At 35.9% G+C, this 22,216-nt stretch overlaps 2 protein-coding genes across 2 annotated transcripts in view; both read right to left on the reverse strand.

Annotated features, from left to right (window-relative positions):
* Nucleotides 1–20,970, reverse strand: part of LOC123524233 (ATP-binding cassette sub-family C member 4-like) — a 108,630-nt gene extending 87,660 nt beyond the window's left edge. The window contains exon 1 of the mRNA XM_053539009.1: nt 19,715–20,970. The gene's annotated coding sequence lies outside the window, so the exon portion shown is untranslated. The remainder of the gene's footprint in view (nt 1–19,714) is intronic.
* LOC123525646 (uncharacterized) lies at nt 10,182–10,907 on the reverse strand. The gene is made up of 2 exons (XM_053539784.1): nt 10,765–10,907; nt 10,182–10,641 (listed from the first exon to the last, which is right to left on the reverse strand). Exons 1-2 carry the CDS (start codon nt 10,905–10,907, stop codon nt 10,182–10,184), a joined length of 603 nt encoding a protein of 200 aa, XP_053395759.1.
* Nucleotides 20,971–22,216: the final 1,246 nt, after the last annotated feature.

A 22,216-nucleotide genomic window follows, 5' to 3' on the forward strand; every position in this document is an offset into this window, starting at 1 on the left:
ACCAAGTAAAAGAGAAGACGACAAAATACACAACAGGAACGATAACAGACAACATAACAGAGATGACATACCACGCAACAACAAGGAGGACAGACGACACAACCCAGGAGACGACAGATCATATAACAGAGGGGATGACAGACAATAGAACCGAGGAGATGACAGATCATACAACAAGGGAGACGACAGACTGCACAACAGAAACGATAGACCACACAACAGGGGAAACGACAGACAACTCAACAGTAACGACAAAAAATCAAACAATGAGCAGTCATACAAACACAACAACAAAAGACAAACAAGCAGAGATGACAGGGAGGATAAGGAAAACAGACCCGCATTAATGTCTGTAGTGAACAAGAAATGAACATTTTACAAGCATTTGCAGTCAATCCAATTTACATTCATGGACATTTATAGACAACATTGGTCATTTATATGTAACAGTTTAACGAAAAATGGATGGACCATGACAGGCAAATATGGAGCTCACGATCTTCAAGTTCGAAGCAACGTATCAAAACTTTGAGGCATATTGACGCTTAAATCGCGATAAATCCTGGTTGTCGATGAGGAAATTTCATAACAGAGATACATTCATGGAACTTTTATAAACAGTCAGTTTAACGGAATTACAAACTGTGCTTCTGTGAATATTAGTTTAAAGTGTGATAGACATTCTGTGATATGTTATGCTTTATAAGCATAATTCTGTGAAAATGAAAACAAAAAATTTGAAGTTATAGTTTATCTAATTTAATATTTGTGTGTTTAATGATAGACACTGGTGCTACTTATTACTTAATAATATAGCAGTTTTATATGCTTCCTTTAATATTTCATGTTTAATGTTTAATAAATGGGATTTTTGAAACTTAATGTTAAAGTAATTGTGGTAAATTTTTACACATTTTGTCAAACTGGTGTACTTTAATCATTTTACTCAGTTAATTTTTATTCTTAATGTCAGTTGGAACTTTGACATTTGACATTTATGTATTCTATTTTTAGCACAGTGTCAGTACCATTTTACTAAGATTTCTGCCAATACTATTGATGTCATCAATTATTTATTAGGTAAATCATTTCTTTACTTACTATTGCATTATTTTAAAGTCAGACTGTCATCATATTTGTTGTATTTTGTAAGTTATTGCATTTTAAATTGATTACAGTGCAGCATCCCTGTCTGGCTGCAGCCATTTTGCCCCATTGCATTCTGGGTAGTTACCCTTGACAACCTAGTAGAATTCCAGGAATTATTCCAACTGTCAAAACAATTCTAAGCTAAATTTCTTTAATTTACGCAAAGGATCAGAGTTTTTCAGGTCATAGTCATTTTATTTAGGAATTATACCTTTGATTTATGTCCAGTTTTCATGCAACTTAATTTATTTTAGTAGTTTAAAATCTGATTTTTATGATTTAACCATAGTTTTGGCTGTTCCATGTACACATTGTTTTGATGTGTACATTCTGCACACAGTTGTACATTCACTCAGAGTTTGGTTATGTGCACCCACACAGTTGGTGTGTGCACACATGTTTTTGGTGTGCACTTGGTCAGTATAAAAGCTTTTTGTAAATCCATTGAGGGAACTCTCCAGACTTTGAACTTCAAGAGCTTAACCTATTTTTGGTAACTGCCAGTATTCTATTTTTGACTTTAGAATTTTTCAAGACTTGATTATTTTTGGCTTAAGTAAATAACTTTTAACAGTAAAATAAGATTACTTTTAAGATTTAATACTGAGGTTTATAGGCAAGCATTTGTTTCGTTTAAAGATTCTAAATATTTAACATTGTTTGTTGTTAACTGAGATGTTTTGCTGATACATTATTAGTATTTATTTAGAGTCAGTATTTTATATGCATTGTCTTAATTTTTGTTAGGGATAAAAAAAATAAATTTGCAATTTAAATTTATTTGATCTTAGTGATTTCTTATTAGTGTTAAGTAGAACTTAAGTAAATCTTGGTAAAATAAGTAGTCTAACTGGAGTAAAATAGCCTTAGTGAATCGGCCACAAAGCAGAATTGCATTCGAACCCAATCTGTTCTTAACCACGAAACCGGAAGTCGCAAGCCTACATGATAGTCCAGTTTACGTAAACACATAGCCAGAGTTCGAGATCCCAGCCCGGTAAATCCTACTCAACTTCTCTTGCCGAACCACAACCAGTCCCGAAACCATCCGAGCTAGCCAGAGCGCATCAGTATTTTATATTTATTTGTGAATTTAAACGGTATTTATATTGCTCAAGTAACAGTTTTATGCTTAACCGCACACATAGCGAGTAAGATATGGAACAAAAAATGGCAAAGATATTCCAGTTGTTGAAGAAAGCACCAAATTTTGCATGAAATTACTTTAAGGTATCTCAAATCCTAAAGGAGGAGGAGACACGCAATATCCGCCCTGGAACCTGATTTTAAATCAGTTTAAAAAGGGAGGTAAAAATGTCTTGAAAAAAATATTGTTTTCGTTTAAATTAAAATTTATGTATAAAGTAATGTTTCATATGATCTAAACATGGATAACATATCACTAGCATAGACAAACAACCATTTGGTATTGTGACAAATATACAAAGTTTACTACAAAATACTCTTATTTTTCAAGATACATACTAAAAAGGGAGGTAATCAGATTTTACTGTATGTTGTTTTTTCAAAATTGCGTGTGAAAAGATGTTTCTTATGAAGAAATCAAGAGAGTTTTTATTTAAGTATTAATAAAGTATACTGGATCAGAAATGGACTACATATACGATTTTTTGGCTTAAATAGACCAAAACATGAGGCCCCAAAGGGGAACTACCTTTTATTTATTTCAATTAAATATATCTAGAACAATTTCAAAAGTGTTAATTCATTACCTTAACCAATTATAACCATTGAAACAAAATTTACTCAATTAGATTTTATACGCATTCAATATACTTGACTTAGGAAAAATAATACGAGGTCCTTCAAGGGAAAATTGTTTAAAATCACATTTTAAGTGCAAATTAGTTTATTTCATTCGTTAAAATATCATATTACTGAACTTAATACAAGTAAAGAAACAGAATTCATGGATCTTATATATAAAATACAAAAATATTCACATGTTATGTCCATGAGGTAGCCTATATGTATCTGGATTTATTAGGGCAATAGATTTATATAAAAAGAGAGGCCTTTTAATGGAACATTTTTTATGTTACATAACAGTATATGAAATAATCATGTTTTCAAATCAAATGACTCATCCAAAAACCCATAAAATACACCCATTCAATAGACCTATATCTAAGAACTGTAATAGGTTTTCCAGTATTTCTCTAATACATTTGTTTGACAAGTTTATATTTATATACATTTGTTATAAATGTGTTATTGCACTGGTATTTGGTCGGTTCTATGAAGTGTACATAGTAATGTCATATAAACGACGGTGTCTACTTGTAGCAGTGAGCACAATGCCCAACTTTATAGTGCTGCCTCACTGGTACTGCCTCACTGGAATATCACGCCGTAGACACGTGACATGATACCCCACCCAGACACATTATACTGACAACGGACTGACCAGTTCTAGCACTATCCCCTAAATGCTGAGCGGCAAGCGAGGAAGCTGCTAGTACCATTTTTAACGTCTTTGGTATGACGGGGCCGGGAATCGAACCCACGACCTCCCGCACTCGAAGCGGACGCTCTACCACTAGGCTACCGAGGCACTCAACAGAATTAAACAGAATTAAGCAATGCAAGGGTCGCAATTTATGTATACAGAAACTATATACAGAAAACGAGCGCGGAAAAAAATCATGGTAGTCGCAAAATGGCGCATTCAGAAAGTCCTCCTACATTGCTCTGTAGAGCTTTATTCCTTCCTTTTTCACATGTTATTTTTGTTGCTGAAATCACAAAATAGATCTGTCCTTGACATATAGGAAGCATTTTCGCAATGATATGATAGCATGAGAGATTTATTACGGAAATGTAGGTCATACAATTTAGTTGATACTGTAGTTAAGTTTGTTTGACTGAAGTACATGAGCCCCAATATTCGTTTGATGGTTTTTTTCAGCACTGACAATGTTCTTTAAAAAAATGTTAAAATGTTAGCTAAAGACATTTAGAAAGGGTCCTGCTCTGTGTTGTAGCCTTTTGAAATTTGTCAGTTTATCTAGAATAAAGAAGGCCAGCTATTTAGTATGTTTATACCTTCATGTCTCTCCCAGAACATGACTTCGTTTATAAATATCAGAAATGTGAACATCAGGTAATTTAGATGTTTTCATGCTGTCTATTTCCTGGTATCTGGCACCATTTACTGACTTACAGCTTGATACTTTTGTTTATAACATGGTCATGTATTGTTCTTAAAGTTTGAAGTCACAACATGTGGTGCACTAACTGGTATGCGACATGGTACACATTTGTTTGCCGCAGATACATAAAAACAAAACTGCAAGGGGATAATCTTATGGGCAACCAACACTGATACACACTGTTATTTTCTATAGTAAAACAGTTTGCTAGTTGTAAGCTGTAGCTTTATATGCATGCAAAGAAGTATCAAAACAAGAACTGTTAGTTGACAGCTCGCTCGACTTTTCTCAGTGCTTGATAGTATAATATAAGCTATGAGTAAAACTTTAACAATACAATAAGCATATTCTAAGTCTTAAAGGGGCCATAATTCAGTCAAAATGCTTGATAGAGTTGCCTCGTCCTTTTTACAGACTGGGGTCATAATGGTAAACAATTATGCAAAATATGAAAGCAATATCTCAATGGACTTTGAAAATATTTGGGGTGGTACGCAAACTTTAACATTACAGTAAGCATATTCTAAGTCGATAAGGGGCAACAATTCAGTCAAAATGCTCGATAGAGTTGCCTCCTCCTTTTAACAGACTGGGCTTATGATGGTAAACAAGTATGCAAAATATGAAAGCAATATCTCAATGGACTTTGAAAATATTTGGGGTAATACACAAACTTTAACATTACAATAAGCATATTCTAAGTCGAGAAGGGGCCATAATTTAGTCAAAATGCTTGATAGAGTTGCCTCGTCCTTTTTACAGACTAGGGTCATGATGGTAAACAAGTATGCAAAATATGAAAGCAATATCTCAATGGACTTTGAAAATATTTGGGGTGGTTGCAAACTTTAACATTAGTGTGACGCTCACGCTCATGCTAACGCTCACGCCGACGCCGGGACGAATAGGATAGCTCCCCTATTGTTCGAATAGTCGAGCTAATGAAGCCAGAGAATATATTTTCTTAAGCAGTTAGACGTAATGAAAGCAACCCCCTGAGAGTTGTTCACGTATGTAGCAAATAACATTATTTCAAACAGGTTGTAGACAGGCATTTAAAGCATACATTGACATGGCAAATCCTTTCAACTGGAAATGGTCAAGAGAAATGGTACTTCGCTTTAATTATGCAATTATGCAATAGGCTTCGTAATTAGCTGTTATAAGTTGGAGGAAACTCATCAGTGGAACTACAAGAATACAAACAAAGTCAGATATAAATGCATCAAGCCAGTCCTGTGTACTTAGACATTTTGAAGACATGTGTGCTAGAAAGTGAAATACTGGCAAATTACAGTTTTAGTTAAATATTGAAAGGGTTGTGACGCATAAAATTAAAAGTTGTTTGTTTAGGGTGACCTGATCGTAACTTTTCTTTCAACTTTTGTAAGTTTATCAAATACATGAAATTATTATATGGGCCGATTTTTAACCTAATACAGAAAATACACTATTTCGTTATTTATTAAAAGGCTTAACATGCAAGATAACTGAAGCTCTGTGTAATTTAAGGAAACATTGTTTATAAAATAATCGATTAAACTTTACCTTAAAAAATTTTACATCTAACTCTCTTTGGTATGACTTTCTTTATTTCTGTATTATATTTTCCTCTTAAACATATTTTTATATGTAACTATTTGCGTTCTTGGGGTGCCTGCAAGCTCTGTGGAGTGTTTCAGTGAGAGAGACCGTCTAGTAGTAAAGGTATTGTCAGATCAATTGGAAGGTCGTTGGTTCAAACCGTACAAAGGTTAATCTATCATACAATACCAGTGCTATTTTCGAGAAAACGGAATTTAGACTGATTCTAAAACTTGAAATCTTAATCAAATTCAAATAAACTAGTATCATTGAATATAGAACGAATTAGCAATAATAAATACAGCATTCTAACATGGCTCGGTTTTATTTCCAGTTAAACAAAGAAGGCAGTCAAGCTCTCTATATTCTGCGATAAACAACGGTTGACGCGCGGACCGGTAAGACAGCATTATGACGTCAATTATGACGTTAAATTGCCGCATGACGTGCGATACATTACTCCTCGCGTAAATAAAGTCCAGCATAATATCTATTAAAACATATCAATGAGCATGTCAGAATAAAAACAATCAAGACCGTCTTGTGATTTATCGTCTACTTTACCGCGATTCATCGTGTAGATGCTTCAGCATTTATCCACTCGGGCTAACGCCCTCGTGGTTCAATTCCTACGCATCTGAACTCTGAATTGTGGTAAATTAGACGATAAACCACTCGAAGGCCTTGATTATTTGTTAAATACATGTCATTTAGATACAAGTGGAATTTAAATACAAGACGTTGTGTGGTTTCTTACAGTTTACTTCTGTTGCTTTCGTTTGACTGCGGAAGTACATTTCTTGCACACCGGACTGGCGTATCCGGTGATTTTACCCATGCCGGCAAAACCCATCTGGCACCCCCATGCCAGATGACTCGCGTGCTGTTAATGACAACTAGTGGTTCATGCACTGATTATATATTGTTTATGTAAAATACGAAAAAAGAAGGCACCTTGATAGTTGCTCTCCGTTCCTTAAAGTATATTTCTCGATTCAAAATACGTTAGTTTACCGTAAAAACCTTACATTACGCTACAAACTATAAAACTAAAGTGGAACTTTGTTATTGTGCGTAACGCAAAACAGCATGACGTCACGTCTGCTTACGGACGTTAATTTCCCGCGCTTTGTGTTCATTCTCTACTAGCTCTATAAGAAAGAGTGCTAAAAAGAAAGTATTTCTACAATTTGTAAAATACGGTATGCAAGAAAAATAATCTGCCAGAACAAAATGCTTATGTATACGATATGCAAGATAAAATATCAGTCATGTGTTTACAAATCGGATGGAAATTTCCGTCCCTCGGCCACCTGCGCATGGGCGGTAATTCGGCAAGCCTCATTACCGCCCAATGCGCAGGTGCCCTCGGGACGAATATTTTTATCCTATTCGTAAACACATGACAGATAATGTTAATATTAACAAGTTACGTCAAGGACGTCATACATAATAATATGATAAACCGCGCCACGTAAACGTGACGCCAAGATTAGCGCGTCAACGTGATAACATGTATACTTACATGACACTCCGGGGCCGGAAAGTAAAATATCAGTGTAAAATACAAGAAAATCATTATGTATCAAATTGCACTCTTGAAAATTACTAAGTCCTGTTAAATGAATCACGCGTTTAAAACCATTCTACGGAATGTCATTATAATTGTCTTTCACAGTCTGAATATATCTCTAGTAACGGAAAATGGTCTCAATTATCACTTAATTCTAAACACAGTCTCTCTTGTCACTGAAATTTGAACACAGTCTCTAGTCTCTATTACCATCGAAATCTGAACGCAGTCTATTTAATCAGCTCAAGCGGATAAAGTTTTGATATAGGTCTGGTGATGATGCCCTTTCTAGATTTGACTCGTGCTGCACGTGTACGTCCGTCTGCTCCGGTAACAACATCATTAATAACACCTAAGGACCACCTGCTTCTGGGTAATGTGTCGTCGTGAATCTGGACTACGTCGCCAAGTCGAATCAGATCACCTTCGCCTCCTAAACGTTTGTGGAACTCTCTTAACGATGTAAGGTACTCGTGCTTCCACCAGAACCAAAGATGTTCAATTGTAGCAGACTTGAAACGGTATAGCTTGTCTGCTTTATCACGTGACATCGTATGCTTCAGGTTCTTCTCGGTCGTCTGGATAGATAGGTGTTGTGATTCTTCGTCCGTATAGCAAGTGTGAGGGCGTCAGGGGTACGTCGTCTGCTGGACCTGTTGATGAATTGGTCAGCGGCCGATCGTTAATTATACATGTACACTTGACTTCGGTAATGAGCGTCTGGAAGGTTTCTAAGTTGATTAACGACTTTCCAAGGACTTTCTTCAGACTGGTCTTGGTGAGTCCAATGAGTCTTTCCCACCAACCGCCATACCACGGAGCGTGTTGAGGGATAAACTTCCAGGTAATGCCATGTGGGTTCAAAACTTCTTCTTTCATAATCTTGACCATAGCTATAAATGTCAATGCGTTGTCGGATATGAATACGTTTGGTGTGGATTGCCTGCTGATAAATCTGCGAACAGCTAGTATAAAAGATTCTGTCTTCATATCCGTGACTATTTCCATGTGTACGGCTCGAGTGTTTGCGCAGGTAAACAGGCAGATGTATACTTTCACGGTAAGTGCTCCAGTGAAATCAATGCCGGTTACGGTAAACGGAGATGCGTGTTTGAGTCTGTCAGTTGGTAGAGGGGGTGGATCTGGTACTCGGTAAGGCTTTGCCGTCACTTTACGGCACGTGACGCACGTGCGGATGATGGTTCTCACACGTTGACGTATACTGGAAATCCAAAAACGTTGACGTAAGTATGTGACTGTACTCTCTAAGTCTGCGTGAAGTTGTGTTTCGTGAGTGTCTGTAACTATCAACTTAGTAAGTTTTCCTCTAGATGGTATCAGTTACGGGAATCGTGTTTCCCCAGGTAATGGTGCGTTGGCAATACGTCCTCCACAGAATAGTATTTTGTCTATGTCAAGGTACAGGTCTAGTTGCCGCACTAATGCTAGTTTAATGCATCTAGAATTGGTCTTCTTATCTAATACATCTGGAAACCTCACGTACTGTGTATGTTTACTCCTGCTGAGTCGAGTTCATGTGGCTGTAAATCTCCGCCATATTTCTTTTGCTTCTCACACTGGTCTACAAATCGAAAAATGTATGCACACACTCTTAAAACCTTTTGGTAGGAGCTGAATCTCTGTAAGACTAATATGTGTAGAATACCCGGAACGAATGGGGTTTCTTTTACAAGGACGACAGTATTTTCGCCTTGGCTGTTATGATTTACGTGTATTTGTGATATGGTACTCTTCACTGGAAATCTGACTGTGTTTGTCAGCCAATCTGGACCATGGAACCATAATCTGCTGTCATGGAACTTGTCATATGATAGACCACGTGACAGTATATCTGCGGGGTTGGTATCTGTAGAGCAGTATCTCCACTCGTAGGAGAATCATCTGGGAAATAACAGCGTGGAAACTTCATATCTGGATGATGATTCCTTCAAGATCTCTCTTTTGGTCAGTAAGTGGTCATTCTGCATGGACAACGTACGTTGTGGTATATACAAGACATCTGTTTCAGAATTCCAACACATACCTAGTGTTTTGATTTCTTTGCCTTTGTCATCTATTCCGCCGGATTTGAATTTGGTACGTAATGCTTCACTATTAGAACTCCACGATCGTAGGTTGAAAGACGCTTGCTTGAATATTTGTCGGCTGCTATCGAAGAAATCATGTAACTTCTGCTAATCTTGGACGCTGGTAAGTATATTATCTACGTATAAGCCACTCTTGATAAGATCAGTTAGTTCGCACTGTTGTCTCTCTAGGTGCTTTAGAATCGTCGCATTCAGTATAAATGGAGAGCAAGTTGCTCAGAAAAGAACGGACTTGAATCTATATGTCTTTAGAGTGCTGGCTGGATCGTCTTGGTCTGTCAACCAGTAAAATATTGTGACGTCACGGTCGTCTGCGTGTAGTCCAACATTCAAAAAACGCTTTTTTATATCTGCGCAAATGGCGTATTTGTTGTATTTGAATCTAATTAAAATTGTAGTAAGATCAGTGAGGTGAGGAGGGGTGTTCATCAAGCAGTCGTTCAGGCTCGGAAATTCACGTCCGGATCTGCAGCTACAATCATAGACTATGCGAATCGGAGTTGTTGCTGAGTCCTTTTTTACATGGTGCTAAGGAATGTAATGTAACTTTCTTGTCACGCATATCTGGTCGGCCGGCACCTCTTCTATAAATCCTCATTGTTCTTGCTCTCTGATTATCTCCCCATATGTGTGTAGTAGTTTAGGTTCTTTCCTCTGTCGGTTGATTACATTTTCAGTTCTGCGCCGGCTGATCAATTCATTGGTCGGTAATGTATCGTGTTCTTCTCTCCAAGGTAACTTTGCTATGTATTTACCGTCGTTGTAGGTAATGCACGTATCTTGGTAATGTGTCAAGTACTGTTCATATTCCTGTTTCTTGGTGACTGGTTCGACTCCCATGGATTCGATTTTCCAAAACTTTTCTAAGTCAACCTCTTCCTTGCTATGCAGCGTAAACACATTCATCATGGATACGGGATTCGGCGTAATGTTTCTAGATGTTGGTACATTGAGAGGTCCTGACAAAAGATAGCAGAGTTTTGACTGTATGGCTGTAGGTCCTTTGCCACGACTTGCACTATAGTCCAATACAAATCTGCACCAACTAAAATCTCTGTGTTAAAGTCATCACTTGTATGCACCTGTATGTGCCAGTTTTAGTCTCTTTAAGTATGGCAGTTCTCTAACTTGGTTTGTGTACGTTGCTAACGGCACGGAAATCTCAGGCACGATTTACACTTTAACTGGTATATCTTCAGGGGTCGACTCTAAATAGATAACTGCTGTATCAAGATGTCGTAGTCGTCGTTCTTTGTCGCCAAATCCTGAGAGTGATAATGTTTCTTGTCCAGTCGGTTTTATTTCAAGGTTTCTAGCCATGCTTTCCGTAATAAAAGAACTCTGGGAACCTACGTGGAAGAGTATATTGGCGATAAATGATATGCTGGTAGACTTCACTGTCGAAACGGCTGTTTTCAACTAAACTGGTCCAGTAGAAATCGTCTGCGTAGAGTGCAAAACTGCTGAATCAGTTTCTTTTGCGTTGCATTGTTGGTTGGTAGGTGTTTCAGTCGATGGAGACTCACTTCTGGTACAAATACTTGTATGGTGTCGTTTGGAGCACTTCTTACATTTGAATCAATCTGGATCTGCAGTCTGACAATTTATGAGCACCTAGGCAGTTAAAACAGAACTTATTCTTTTTCACTATGTCCATTCTCTCTTTATAATCTGTAACATTTTTGCATTCTACGCTTGAATGATGTCCTTTACAATATACACATTTCTTCTCTGTATAACTCGTTGGTTTTCGCTGTGTAGTGGAATTGCTTTTCTCCGTTTTGTGGGAATCAGACTTCGTGAGAAATATGGCGGTCGTAGCTGTGACGTCATCTTGTTTTACGTAAGGGGCTCCGCATCCAGAATAGTAATCTCGGATAGTAAACATCTCAAAAGTTCGGGTAAGCGCCACGACTGTGACCCGTGCGCACGTGTCATATTCTGTCTGACGTCGGAAGGTAGTTTTTGCAACATCACTTGAGTAAGCAGAGAACCATAGGTGGATTCTGATTGGTTTAACGAGTCTAGCGCTCTGATGTAGGTTTCTGTTGCGTCGTAGAATACGTTTTACATTTATTTACATTAGTTATTGAATTTACAAGAAAAATACAAAATAACCCCTTCTTTAGCTACACTTTTGAATGCTTTAGGATAATATTCATAGGGAAATTGAACTATCGGTACTCCATGTAAAGTATAAGTACTGTAAAGTTGTTTATATGAATTACAGTAAGTACCTATACGTGAACTTTTTTTATAAAAAACCCTCAATGAACCTCAAAATGTAAAGAATGCTTAAATAATATTTTGATATAATTAAATACTAAAATTAGTTTTGTTTACCCAAGTGATATAATATGCACACTTAAAAATAAAGTCATCCTGTAAATGAAATTTTGAAACAATTTCCCCCCTTTTAGGGCCTCATCTATGTCATTTGTCAGTGTCCTATATATAAAATGTGTATAAAATCTAACTAAATAAATATTATGTCAATAATATTTACTTATCTAGGTTATAAATTAACCTTTTGGACATTGCTTACAAAAATATATGATTAAAATAAACAAAATATAGGTCTCTTTTTGGGGCCTCATTTTAAACTAATTGAGGTTAGCGAACAGCGTGTCTCCTCCTTTTTTTGGATACAGCATACTTCAAAATAGTTACATACAACGTTTGGTGCTTTCTTCACAAAAGGAAACATCTTTTCCCTTCAACCTACTCACTAACATAACTTATATTTGTTAAAAACATTATTTAGAACATGTTATCAAAAACTAATTGGCAATAAATTTGAATAACCTTTCCAAAAATGTGCAGCCATTATTCAGTTCACATGTTTCCATATCAGGATAATCAATTCAGCAATTGAAAAGCATGACAGGCTAGTTATTATTATATATATTGTAAGTCACTAATCGTCTAAGATTTGCCAAGTAAAAACAATCGGTATTTGTCTTCAAGACTCTTATACCTTTCTTAAATTAATCTGATAATAAAACCAGTTCATCGATCCAAAATATACCTATTTTCAAAGTTATTAACATCCTCTGCACAAGATATTGATTCCCCATAAATTATATTTGATTCGGCTAGATATGTGAAATACATGCTTTTGTACAGCTATAATCGAATGTTGACATATCACCAATGAACGACTGTTTGATAAAGGGATTCCAGATTTTGGCCAAAATGATTTTTCTTTAAAATTGAAGTTTGGTCGTATTATGACCTTTAGAACATAAGTATTTGTCTTAAAAATGCGAAATAAAGCAAACAATACATGCCCGGGTCGGGAATCGAATACCGACCGCCTCGACAGTGCCCTAGACCAATACACCACGGAGGAAGTATTTCGTAAAGGACGTTAAATATAGTATTATGATATAGGCAGTATACCCCCGGTACTCCGTTACAAATGTATTTCAATTTTAGATTGACAAAAAAAGTAAAAACAACTAATTCTCATATGTTTCCATAACATATAATCTGACAGTAACTAAGTTTCAAAGCCTTCTTAAGAAATAATGAAATAATTTCTTGATATCTAAAAATTGTCCGTTTTTGTTGTACAATCTTGTGCCTTTGATAAGACTTTTAGTATTTTACAGGCATTATATATTCATATGTAGTAGTCAAACATAACATAAGTACTGTTTATACACACAGACACATTTATTCTATATGACGTCACACAAGATTGGCACAACGCGAATTAAACTCCTTTCGTAGATATGCTCATGACCTAATTCCGGCACATGCATGTTTTTACATCAAAAATGCTCAAAATATTTAGAATTACCATTGAATATAGATACCAATTTATATAAGTATGCCTCAAATATTTTGATTCAGATTAATGTTACCTTCAAACATTAAAAACGTCATGTAACAACGTTACATAGATGATTAAAAATAACGGTAAATCAGTGTTTACGTCTGTTTCTCACTGTATTGGACTGTAAAGATTTTATACGGATGCCTTTGTAAGACAGGGTTTCCCCAAACCCCCAGGGACAACGTGGATTGGAAAACCGAGCTAACGAGATTATAGTATTAATTGAATAAGAGATAAAAGTTCTTTTATGAAGTGTTGCCTGAGGAATTTGCTCACTCTTAACCTCATCACCTCAGCACATTTCAACCTTCAATCCATCAGTGGCACTTTAATATGGAACGCCGGGACTGTTTTGGTATGATAAACTGTATTTTTATTATGTGAACATACAGTATTAACTTGTTTAAAGCTGTGTTTTCTTGTTAGTTTGCTGTACTGTCTTGTCTACTGACCATATTATCTTGCCAAACGGACATGCCATTATGTTTACATACAATATTAACTTTAAGTTTAAAGCTGTGTTATTTTGCCTGCTTGCTGTACTGTCTTATCTAGTTATGTTTAGTCCATTTGCTATACTGTCTTTTCTACTGACCATATTACCTTATCGAACAGACACGCCATTATGTTTACATACAGTATTAACTTGTTTAAAGCTGTATTATTTTCTCCGTTTGCTATACTGTCATGTCTACTGACCATAGTATTTTCTCAAACGGAAATGTCTTTATGTTAACGTACAGTACTTATTTGAGCCGTGCTATGAGAAAACCAACGTAGTGGGTTTGCGACCAGCATGGATCCAGACCAGCCTGCGCATCCGCGCAGTCTGGTCAGGATCCATGCTGTTCGCTAACACTTTCTCTAATTGCAGTAGGCTTTAAAAGCGAACAGCATGGATCCTGGCCAGACTGCGCGGATGCGGTGGCTGGGCTGGATCCATGCTGGTCGCAAACCCACTATGTTGGTTTTCTCATGACACGGCTCATTCGTTAAAAGATGTGTTATTTTGTCTGTTTGCTATACAGTTTTGTCTACTGACCATATTATCTTGTCAAACGGACATGCAATTGCGTTAACTTACAGTATAAACTTGTTTAAAGTTGTATTATTTATTCATATTATCTTGTCAATTTGACGTACCATTATGTTAACATACAGCATTAACTTGTTCGATACCATATTAACTTGTTCAACGCAATGTTGTTGTTGTTAACACAGTGTGGTGACGTCATCAGTCCGTCTCATAGAGTGCAAAAATGGACTCCATTTCGCGAAATGGACTTTTCGTCTACGAAATGGGCTTTTGTTTTTCTTAATTGTGACTTTAATAGCAATGTCATCTGTATTTTCTGAAATAGTTATGAAAGATGAGAGGTAGGATTATATGTTGGTCGCTTTTGATAATTTATTTATCTAATTTATAACCAAAAGATTGCAATTTATGAAGACCGCGAACTTCTCAATGGAGATTTTCATGCAAAACTTCTACGAAATGGACATTTATTTACTTAACTGTGAGTTTAATTTCAATGATATCGGTATTTTCTTTAAAAGTGTCAATTTCGTAGCACGCGGTCTTAATAAAGTGTAGCATTTCGGTTATAAATTAAATAAATATATCCTTCAAATGACCAACATGTAGGTCTATCTCTTATTAAATATATCTATTTAAGAAATTACAGGTATCTTTGAAATTAATGCCGCAATTAAAAAATAAAAGTCCATTTCGTAGAAGTTCTTGAAAGAAAATGTCCATTTCGTAGGATGCGGTCTTATTAAAAAGTAAGATTTCCGTAATACATTGGATAAATATATTATTGAAAATGACAAGCATGTAAGCTTAACTCTTATCTTTCATATTTATTTAAGAAAATACAGATTTCGTTGAAATTAAAGCCGTAATTTAAGTAATAAATGTCCATTTCGTAGAAGAAAAGTCCATTTCGTGAAATGGAGTCCATTTCACACTCAATCGAGACCGACTGATGACGTCACCACATTATATAGCTGCATCATACCGTACTGTGTCAGCAACAACAACATTGCGTTGAACAAGTAAATATGGTATCGAACAAGTTAATGCTGTATGTTAACATAACGTCAAACTGACAAGATAAAATGGTCTGTAGACAAGACAGTATAGCAAATGGAAAAAATAACACAGAATTAAAGATTCAGTTAATACTGTATGTAAACATAATGGCATGTCCGTTTGACAAGATAATATAGTTGGTAGACAAAACAGAATAGCAAACGGACAAAATAGCACAGCTTTTAACAAGTTAACACTTATGTAAACATAATGACATGTCCGTTTGACAAGATAACATGGTCAGTAGACAAGACAGTATAGCAAACGGACAAAATAACACAGCTTTAAACAAGTTAATACTGTAAGTTAACATAATGGCATGTCCGTTTGACAAGATAATATGGTCAGTAGACAAGACAGTACAGCAAACAGACAAAATAACACAGCTTTAAACAAGTTAATACTGTATGTAAACATAATGACATGTCCGTTTGACAAGATAATATGGTCAGTAGACAAGACAGTATAGCAAACAGACAAAATAACACAGCTTTAAACAAGGTAATACTGTAAGTTAACATAATGGCATGTCCGTTTGACAAGATAATATGGTCAGTAGACAAGACAGTACAGCAAATAGACAAAATAACACAGCTTTAAACAAGTTAATACTGTATGTAAACATAATGGCGTGTCTGTTTGACAAGAGACAAGACAGTATAGCAAATGGACAAAACACGACTAGACAAGACAGTATAGCAAACAGACAAAATAACACAGCTTTAAACAAGTTAATACTGTATGTTAACATAATGGCATATCCGTTTGACAAGATAATATTGTCAGTAGACAAGACAGTACAGCAAACTAACAAGAAAACACAACTTTAAACAAGTTAATACTGTATGTTAACATAATAAAACTACAGTTGATCACATCAGACAGTCCCGGCGTTCCATACTTTAAGATTACAAGATTTTTATGACATATAGATAGATAGAGGGCAATATAAGTGCGTGTGTGTGCCTGTCCCGTGCGTGCACCTGCCTGTCTATCCGTCCGTCTAATTTTTGTTGTCTTACATTGGAAAATACTATATGCTTGCCTCAGTGAGATGGATTCCTGTAAGCATGACCCTTTACCAACTCACACAGCCAAGTGTAACATGTATCTTTCAGATAGAAATATTATGTTTGATCGCGAGAATCCGTCTTACTGAGACAAGCATAAAGCACTTTCCAAAGGTACGGCAAAGTTATAATCTGAACAAAAAATTGGACGAAAGGACGGACGGACGCACGCACGCACGCATATTGCCGTCAAGAAAAAAACCTTGTTATATAAGGATGGACTCTTATGGATTGAAGGTTGAGGGGTGGAGGTCAGGAGGTGGGGTTAGAGGGAGCAGTTTCCTCGTAACTATTCACAACTATTATATGTTTTGACAGGTATCCGAGGACAACTTATCCTGCAGAAATCTTATTAAACCTTATTGTTAGGTGCAGATTCTTGTTCGGTGTGATACGCAGCAATAGAAATGTTTGTAGAGCTGCAAACTACAAAATGAATTGTGATAAAGCGGGGACAACGCATGGTTTTTGCAAAGGGATTGGTCAGTATACTATTGGGTTATTGAACGGTTTTTTCTTTTTACTTTTTTATTTAACGTCAGACCGACACAATTATAGGTCATATTGAGACTTTTCAAGGAGGAAGACACCGGGTAACCTTCCGTGTATAACTGCATCGCGGGCGGACACCTGGATAGAACTTCTGACCTTCCGTAAGCCAGCTGGATGGCTTCCTCGCATGAAGTATTTGAACCCACATCGGTGAGGGGCAAGTCATTTGAAGTCAACGACCTTAACCACTCTGCCACGAAGGCTCCTTGTTTGTTTTTATTTTTGTTTTGTTTAAGATTATAAGCCACAACAACACAATTAAGGTGACATAGCTGTCATGGTGGTTGAAGGTCTTATATGTATGCCCTCCTTTTTTCAAGTATATGCCGGCACCTGTGAAGACACCGCAACGAAACCACGCAAATATCCGTTCAGAGTCGACTTTGACGCCCACTCACGAGAAAACAAGTATATGCCGGCACCTGTGTAGACACCGCAACGTAAACGCGCAAATATCCGTTCAGGGCCGACTTTGACACCCTCTCACGAGAAAACAAGAGCTTCCCCGGGGTGACCAATATGCCGGGTCCGCATGTACGGATTCCTCTGCAACGGCCACTCCGTGGGACCCCAGTATCTTCTACGGTTACGGTCAGGGAATCTCCAGGGAATCTACTGCTGGAGGTAAAAAGCGTTTTCCATCGTTCCTTTCCAAACACACCCGCCTATCCTTGCTCGGAAACAAGAGTCTTTCCAGGATGGCCACCACCTGGGGATGGTTGGCATCCACCATTCTCTACAACGGCCACCCGATGGCACTCCAATTTCTTCTACGGTTATGGGACTGGAAACCGCAACGAAATTCGCAAACATATACGTTTAGGGCAAGCTTTGTGCCCGCCCAATCGATGGGTTCCCTGGAGGATATTTTTTCAATCTATTTAGCTCTTCTTTGTTAATTATCATGATAAACAACCACTTGAATTTCAATGCATGTAAAATTTATCTGTGACTTATATGTAAATTTAGTTCCCGGGCCAGTCAACTGCTGAAACTGCTGACAATTGTAGCAAATAACTGATGTAACTGCTGCAACTGTTAACTGCTCACTTCCCATCGCATAGATCCGATTTTTCCGGTAAGGAACGCCCTTTGCCCTGCCTCCACAAAGGCGGACATAAAATGGTATTTCTTTTTATAGACCATCTATATCTCCTAAAAATCAAACACCTGTCAGATGACACGCTAAAAGAATCATTAAATGATTATACCTAAGGTTACATTAATTCTATAAAGAATAGCGGAGAAGTAAAGCTGTTAAATGTCGATGTTAGTAAGGTCTTTATATATACGAAAATCGTAGGATTTGTTACATTTGTTTATTTTGGGACCACGCAAACTGTAGACAGACATATGGTACATGTATGATACACGTTATTAAAGAAAATCAGACACAGTTGTATTCCTGAAAAGAGGGATTAGTCTATTCAAATTAAATCGACAGTTAAACACATGATCTATTATCTTAAATCAGTTAAATATCTGCTCGTTGTAAATTCTGTATGTTCGTGATATGTAGTTTTTTACTCAGCTGATTATGATTCAAAAGTTCATTCATTTTTTTTATATTATCGATTAAGTGTCATTATATAATTTAATCAATATCATTCTATTTTATTTTAATATCATGGTGTATTCTGCTGGAGACTCGAATAACACTGTTCACTACCACATTATTACGTTGGAAATCCTGCAATTTTTGCGTGTACCTGCTGAAGAAAGCTGCAGTTATAGCGTCCTACATTAACGAAATGTCCCGCGGTTTGAAAAGATTAAACTAGTGTCAGTTGGTATCATGGTTGTAGTGTCACGTGCTGCAAACGACTAAATGAAGCAGCTTGATTGTCACATCGGTGCTAATCACAAGAAGAATAAGTTGTTATGCAGACAACATATTCACCTTGGCCTTTTGATCTCCGTGAATATCACTTTTGTAAGGGCTTGGATATTGATCTCATCCACTGTAACTTTTTGATATTCGTTTGTTCGTATTCCCGTTCCGGGTTCTTTTTTGTTCGTAATATATATACGTATATATATATAAATATTAAATTGTACAGATTTTGCTCGCATGTGCAGAGTTGGGAATTTCAGTGGAAGTAATTTAAAGATAATTATTTTCTGACTCATCCTATAGTAGTCGCAACTTGACCGCGATGGTTGACCTTAGGCTGATTATTCATATCGATTATTTCATTAGTACGAATAAGGGGTACTTAGGGTATCCATGTATATTTATATGCAGTAAGTTTTATACAATGCACTCCTTTTCAATAATAGGTTGTGCCTCATTATGTATTATAATACAAAGGTCAACCATCGGGGTCAAGTTGCGTCCACTATACACTCGTTGCAAATTCAGTTGTTGATTTTTGCAATTCGATGTCCTAAAATATGGAATGCTATGAAGATAATAAGAATAAAACGGCCATGCTTGAAATAGAATTATCCGATGAACATCATTGTAAGTATAAAACAACATTTATTACGAACGAAAATGCATTTCTGAAAAACTGGAACTCAATTATTACAACATGAAGTTGACAAAGTTATAAACCATAATACTTACCTTAAAATATGGCAGGAAGTTGACTTAATTTGGCAGCCCGCTTCTTTGTAAATTGTTTATTTAAGCATTACAGATATGCCAAAATGCCAGAGCTTTTAACTAACAAATACCTGAATTTATTTCTCCTTTAGGTTTCTTTTAATTTAGAAAAAAAAATGCGTACAATAAAAACCCTGAAATTACAAAGAAAAGCTTTCCAAACATACAAATCCAGCTTTGATTGGAAAATCAAATATTAAATTAAAAAAAGATCTTAAACATCATTAGGTTGTTGGCAAATGTTTTCCCGTATATTACAAAATGTTATGTGATCAAAGCCTATTGCGTGTTAAGTTAAACAATGACTAAATATATCTTGTCGTCATCGTTCCTGGAAGTCGTTTCGGTTTCCTAATTTATAGCGAAATCAATGCAGCTATTGAAAAGCATAATAAAGTTGTTTAAATTTTACCTAGTAAACACAGTTAAAGTGTGTACATAACTTTCCATAGTTTAGGTAAGATCTACGTATCATTTATAAACAGCCACAATTTATTGTAAAGGTTTTTTATCTCATAAAATGAACTGAGAACGATCAAAGATAAATGTATTTCTCAAATCTTCCACTAAGATAATTATTGTATCATAAATCTAAACAATCCCTATAGGATACATTTAATTTGATAAGATATGTAAACGTTATGCGTTTGCACTTTTACATTCCATCTATTAACAGCCGATCAGTAGTGTTCACTTACACATTTGAACTATTTAAACGTGACTTAAGTACTGTATGAACAGATTACAATTCGCAAGTATTCTAAGTTTGTTTGTTTGTTTGTTTTGGGTTTAACGCCGTTTTTCAACAGTATTTCAGTCATGTAACGGCGGGCAGTTAACCTAACCATTGTTCCTTGATTCCGTACCAGTACAAACCTGTTCTCCGCAAATAACTGCCAACTTCCCCACATGAATCAGAGGTGGAGGACTAATGATATCAAACACAATGTCGTTTATCAAATAGTCACGGAGAACATACGCCCCGCCCGAGGATCGAACTCGCGGCCCCGAGATCCGTAGACCAACGCTCTTACCTACTGAGCTAAGCGGGCGGGCAAATATTCTAAGTGTAGTACAATTGAAAACAAATATTGTTTTTAAAACCTGATTTTGGTTTTGATAATGATTTTACTGTTTCCATGTTAGATATGTTTAAAATAGGTCACTTTTCATGATACTTCATTTTTTAATTCTGCTTTTAAATGTTTTGTTTGATCACCTATAATTGTCCTTGGTGTAGCAGTTGTATTATTTCCAACTTATGAAATGATAAGTTCAATTGTTTTCAAATCAATTTCTTGGGTATAATATTACAACTTAATTACCTAAGGCAATGTTTTAACATTGACAGGGTTTACGGCATTTTAGGTATATTATTATCTGGTTTTATTGTTTTCTTTCCGTTTTGTACTTGCTATTCTTTACATGTCGAAGTGCAATTCATAAACAAACTTTCTGGTTGAATAGTGTGTTGCATACTTTAAAGAAAAGAACATGTAAGCAAGACAGCCATGTTATCTCAAAGTTGCCTTTTGTGACACTAAAGACAAATATTCTAAAAAGGTTCATTTATATTTCTTTATAACATTAAACATGAATAATCATTGACTAATTTTTTATTCAACATTAAACATGAATAATTAACGAATGAATAATTCAAAGGGCTAAGTCTGCCCTAAGAAATGCTAACCTGAATATGACAAGGGTAATTTGAAGTTATTGATAAAAACAATGGATCTTTCAAATACCGTGACAAAGATAGAGACATTCAGTCAAATTTATGTAGAAGACGTAATTTGCCTTCACTGAATTAAGCTTAATGGAGTAATAGCCAGGGAGCCAGAAATGCGAAAAGTGCCTAGAAATCGAGTTTAGTAGTCCGGTCATGTTATAGTCAGTTTCTATACATATTATGAAAGAACGATGTCTTGCGGATTAAAAAATTGTGCCTGCAATACAAACGTTTTTGCGAAATTCATTAACTATTATGGGAGATTACCCTGTACAGTTGCTGTTTTTTAAAGTTTTGAAATGTCATTTCATTTAAAAAAAACTTAACAAATCTTTCCTGAAATCAGTTCAAATATGTATTTTTCAACATTAGTATTGCGTACAAGGTGCAAGCTATAAAATTATGTAAAATGTACTAATTTCGGACACAATTTAACCTAAATTTGACACTTCGAATACAGTGGAATAAAATAAAGATATTAATGTTAAAATTACAATATGACGTAATTACAAAATGTACCTTTAAAAGCTCTCCTTTCGCAAAATCATTTATTATAACCGCTACAAATATGACCGTTTGACTAGAACATTATCTAAATACCCTAGTTCAATTTTGGCCAAGAAATACGAAAATCAGTCACTGTGATATTTTAGTAACCCAACCCACTTTAAATAATGGCAAAAATGATGTGATAAAAATTTCGACTTTAAGTTCTTTAAAGTATTTTCTAT

The sequence above is a fragment of the Mercenaria mercenaria genome, chromosome 3, assembly GCF_021730395.1.
Source record: "Mercenaria mercenaria strain notata chromosome 3, MADL_Memer_1, whole genome shotgun sequence".
In the NCBI taxonomy this organism is placed as follows: Eukaryota; Metazoa; Mollusca; class Bivalvia; order Venerida; family Veneridae; genus Mercenaria; species Mercenaria mercenaria.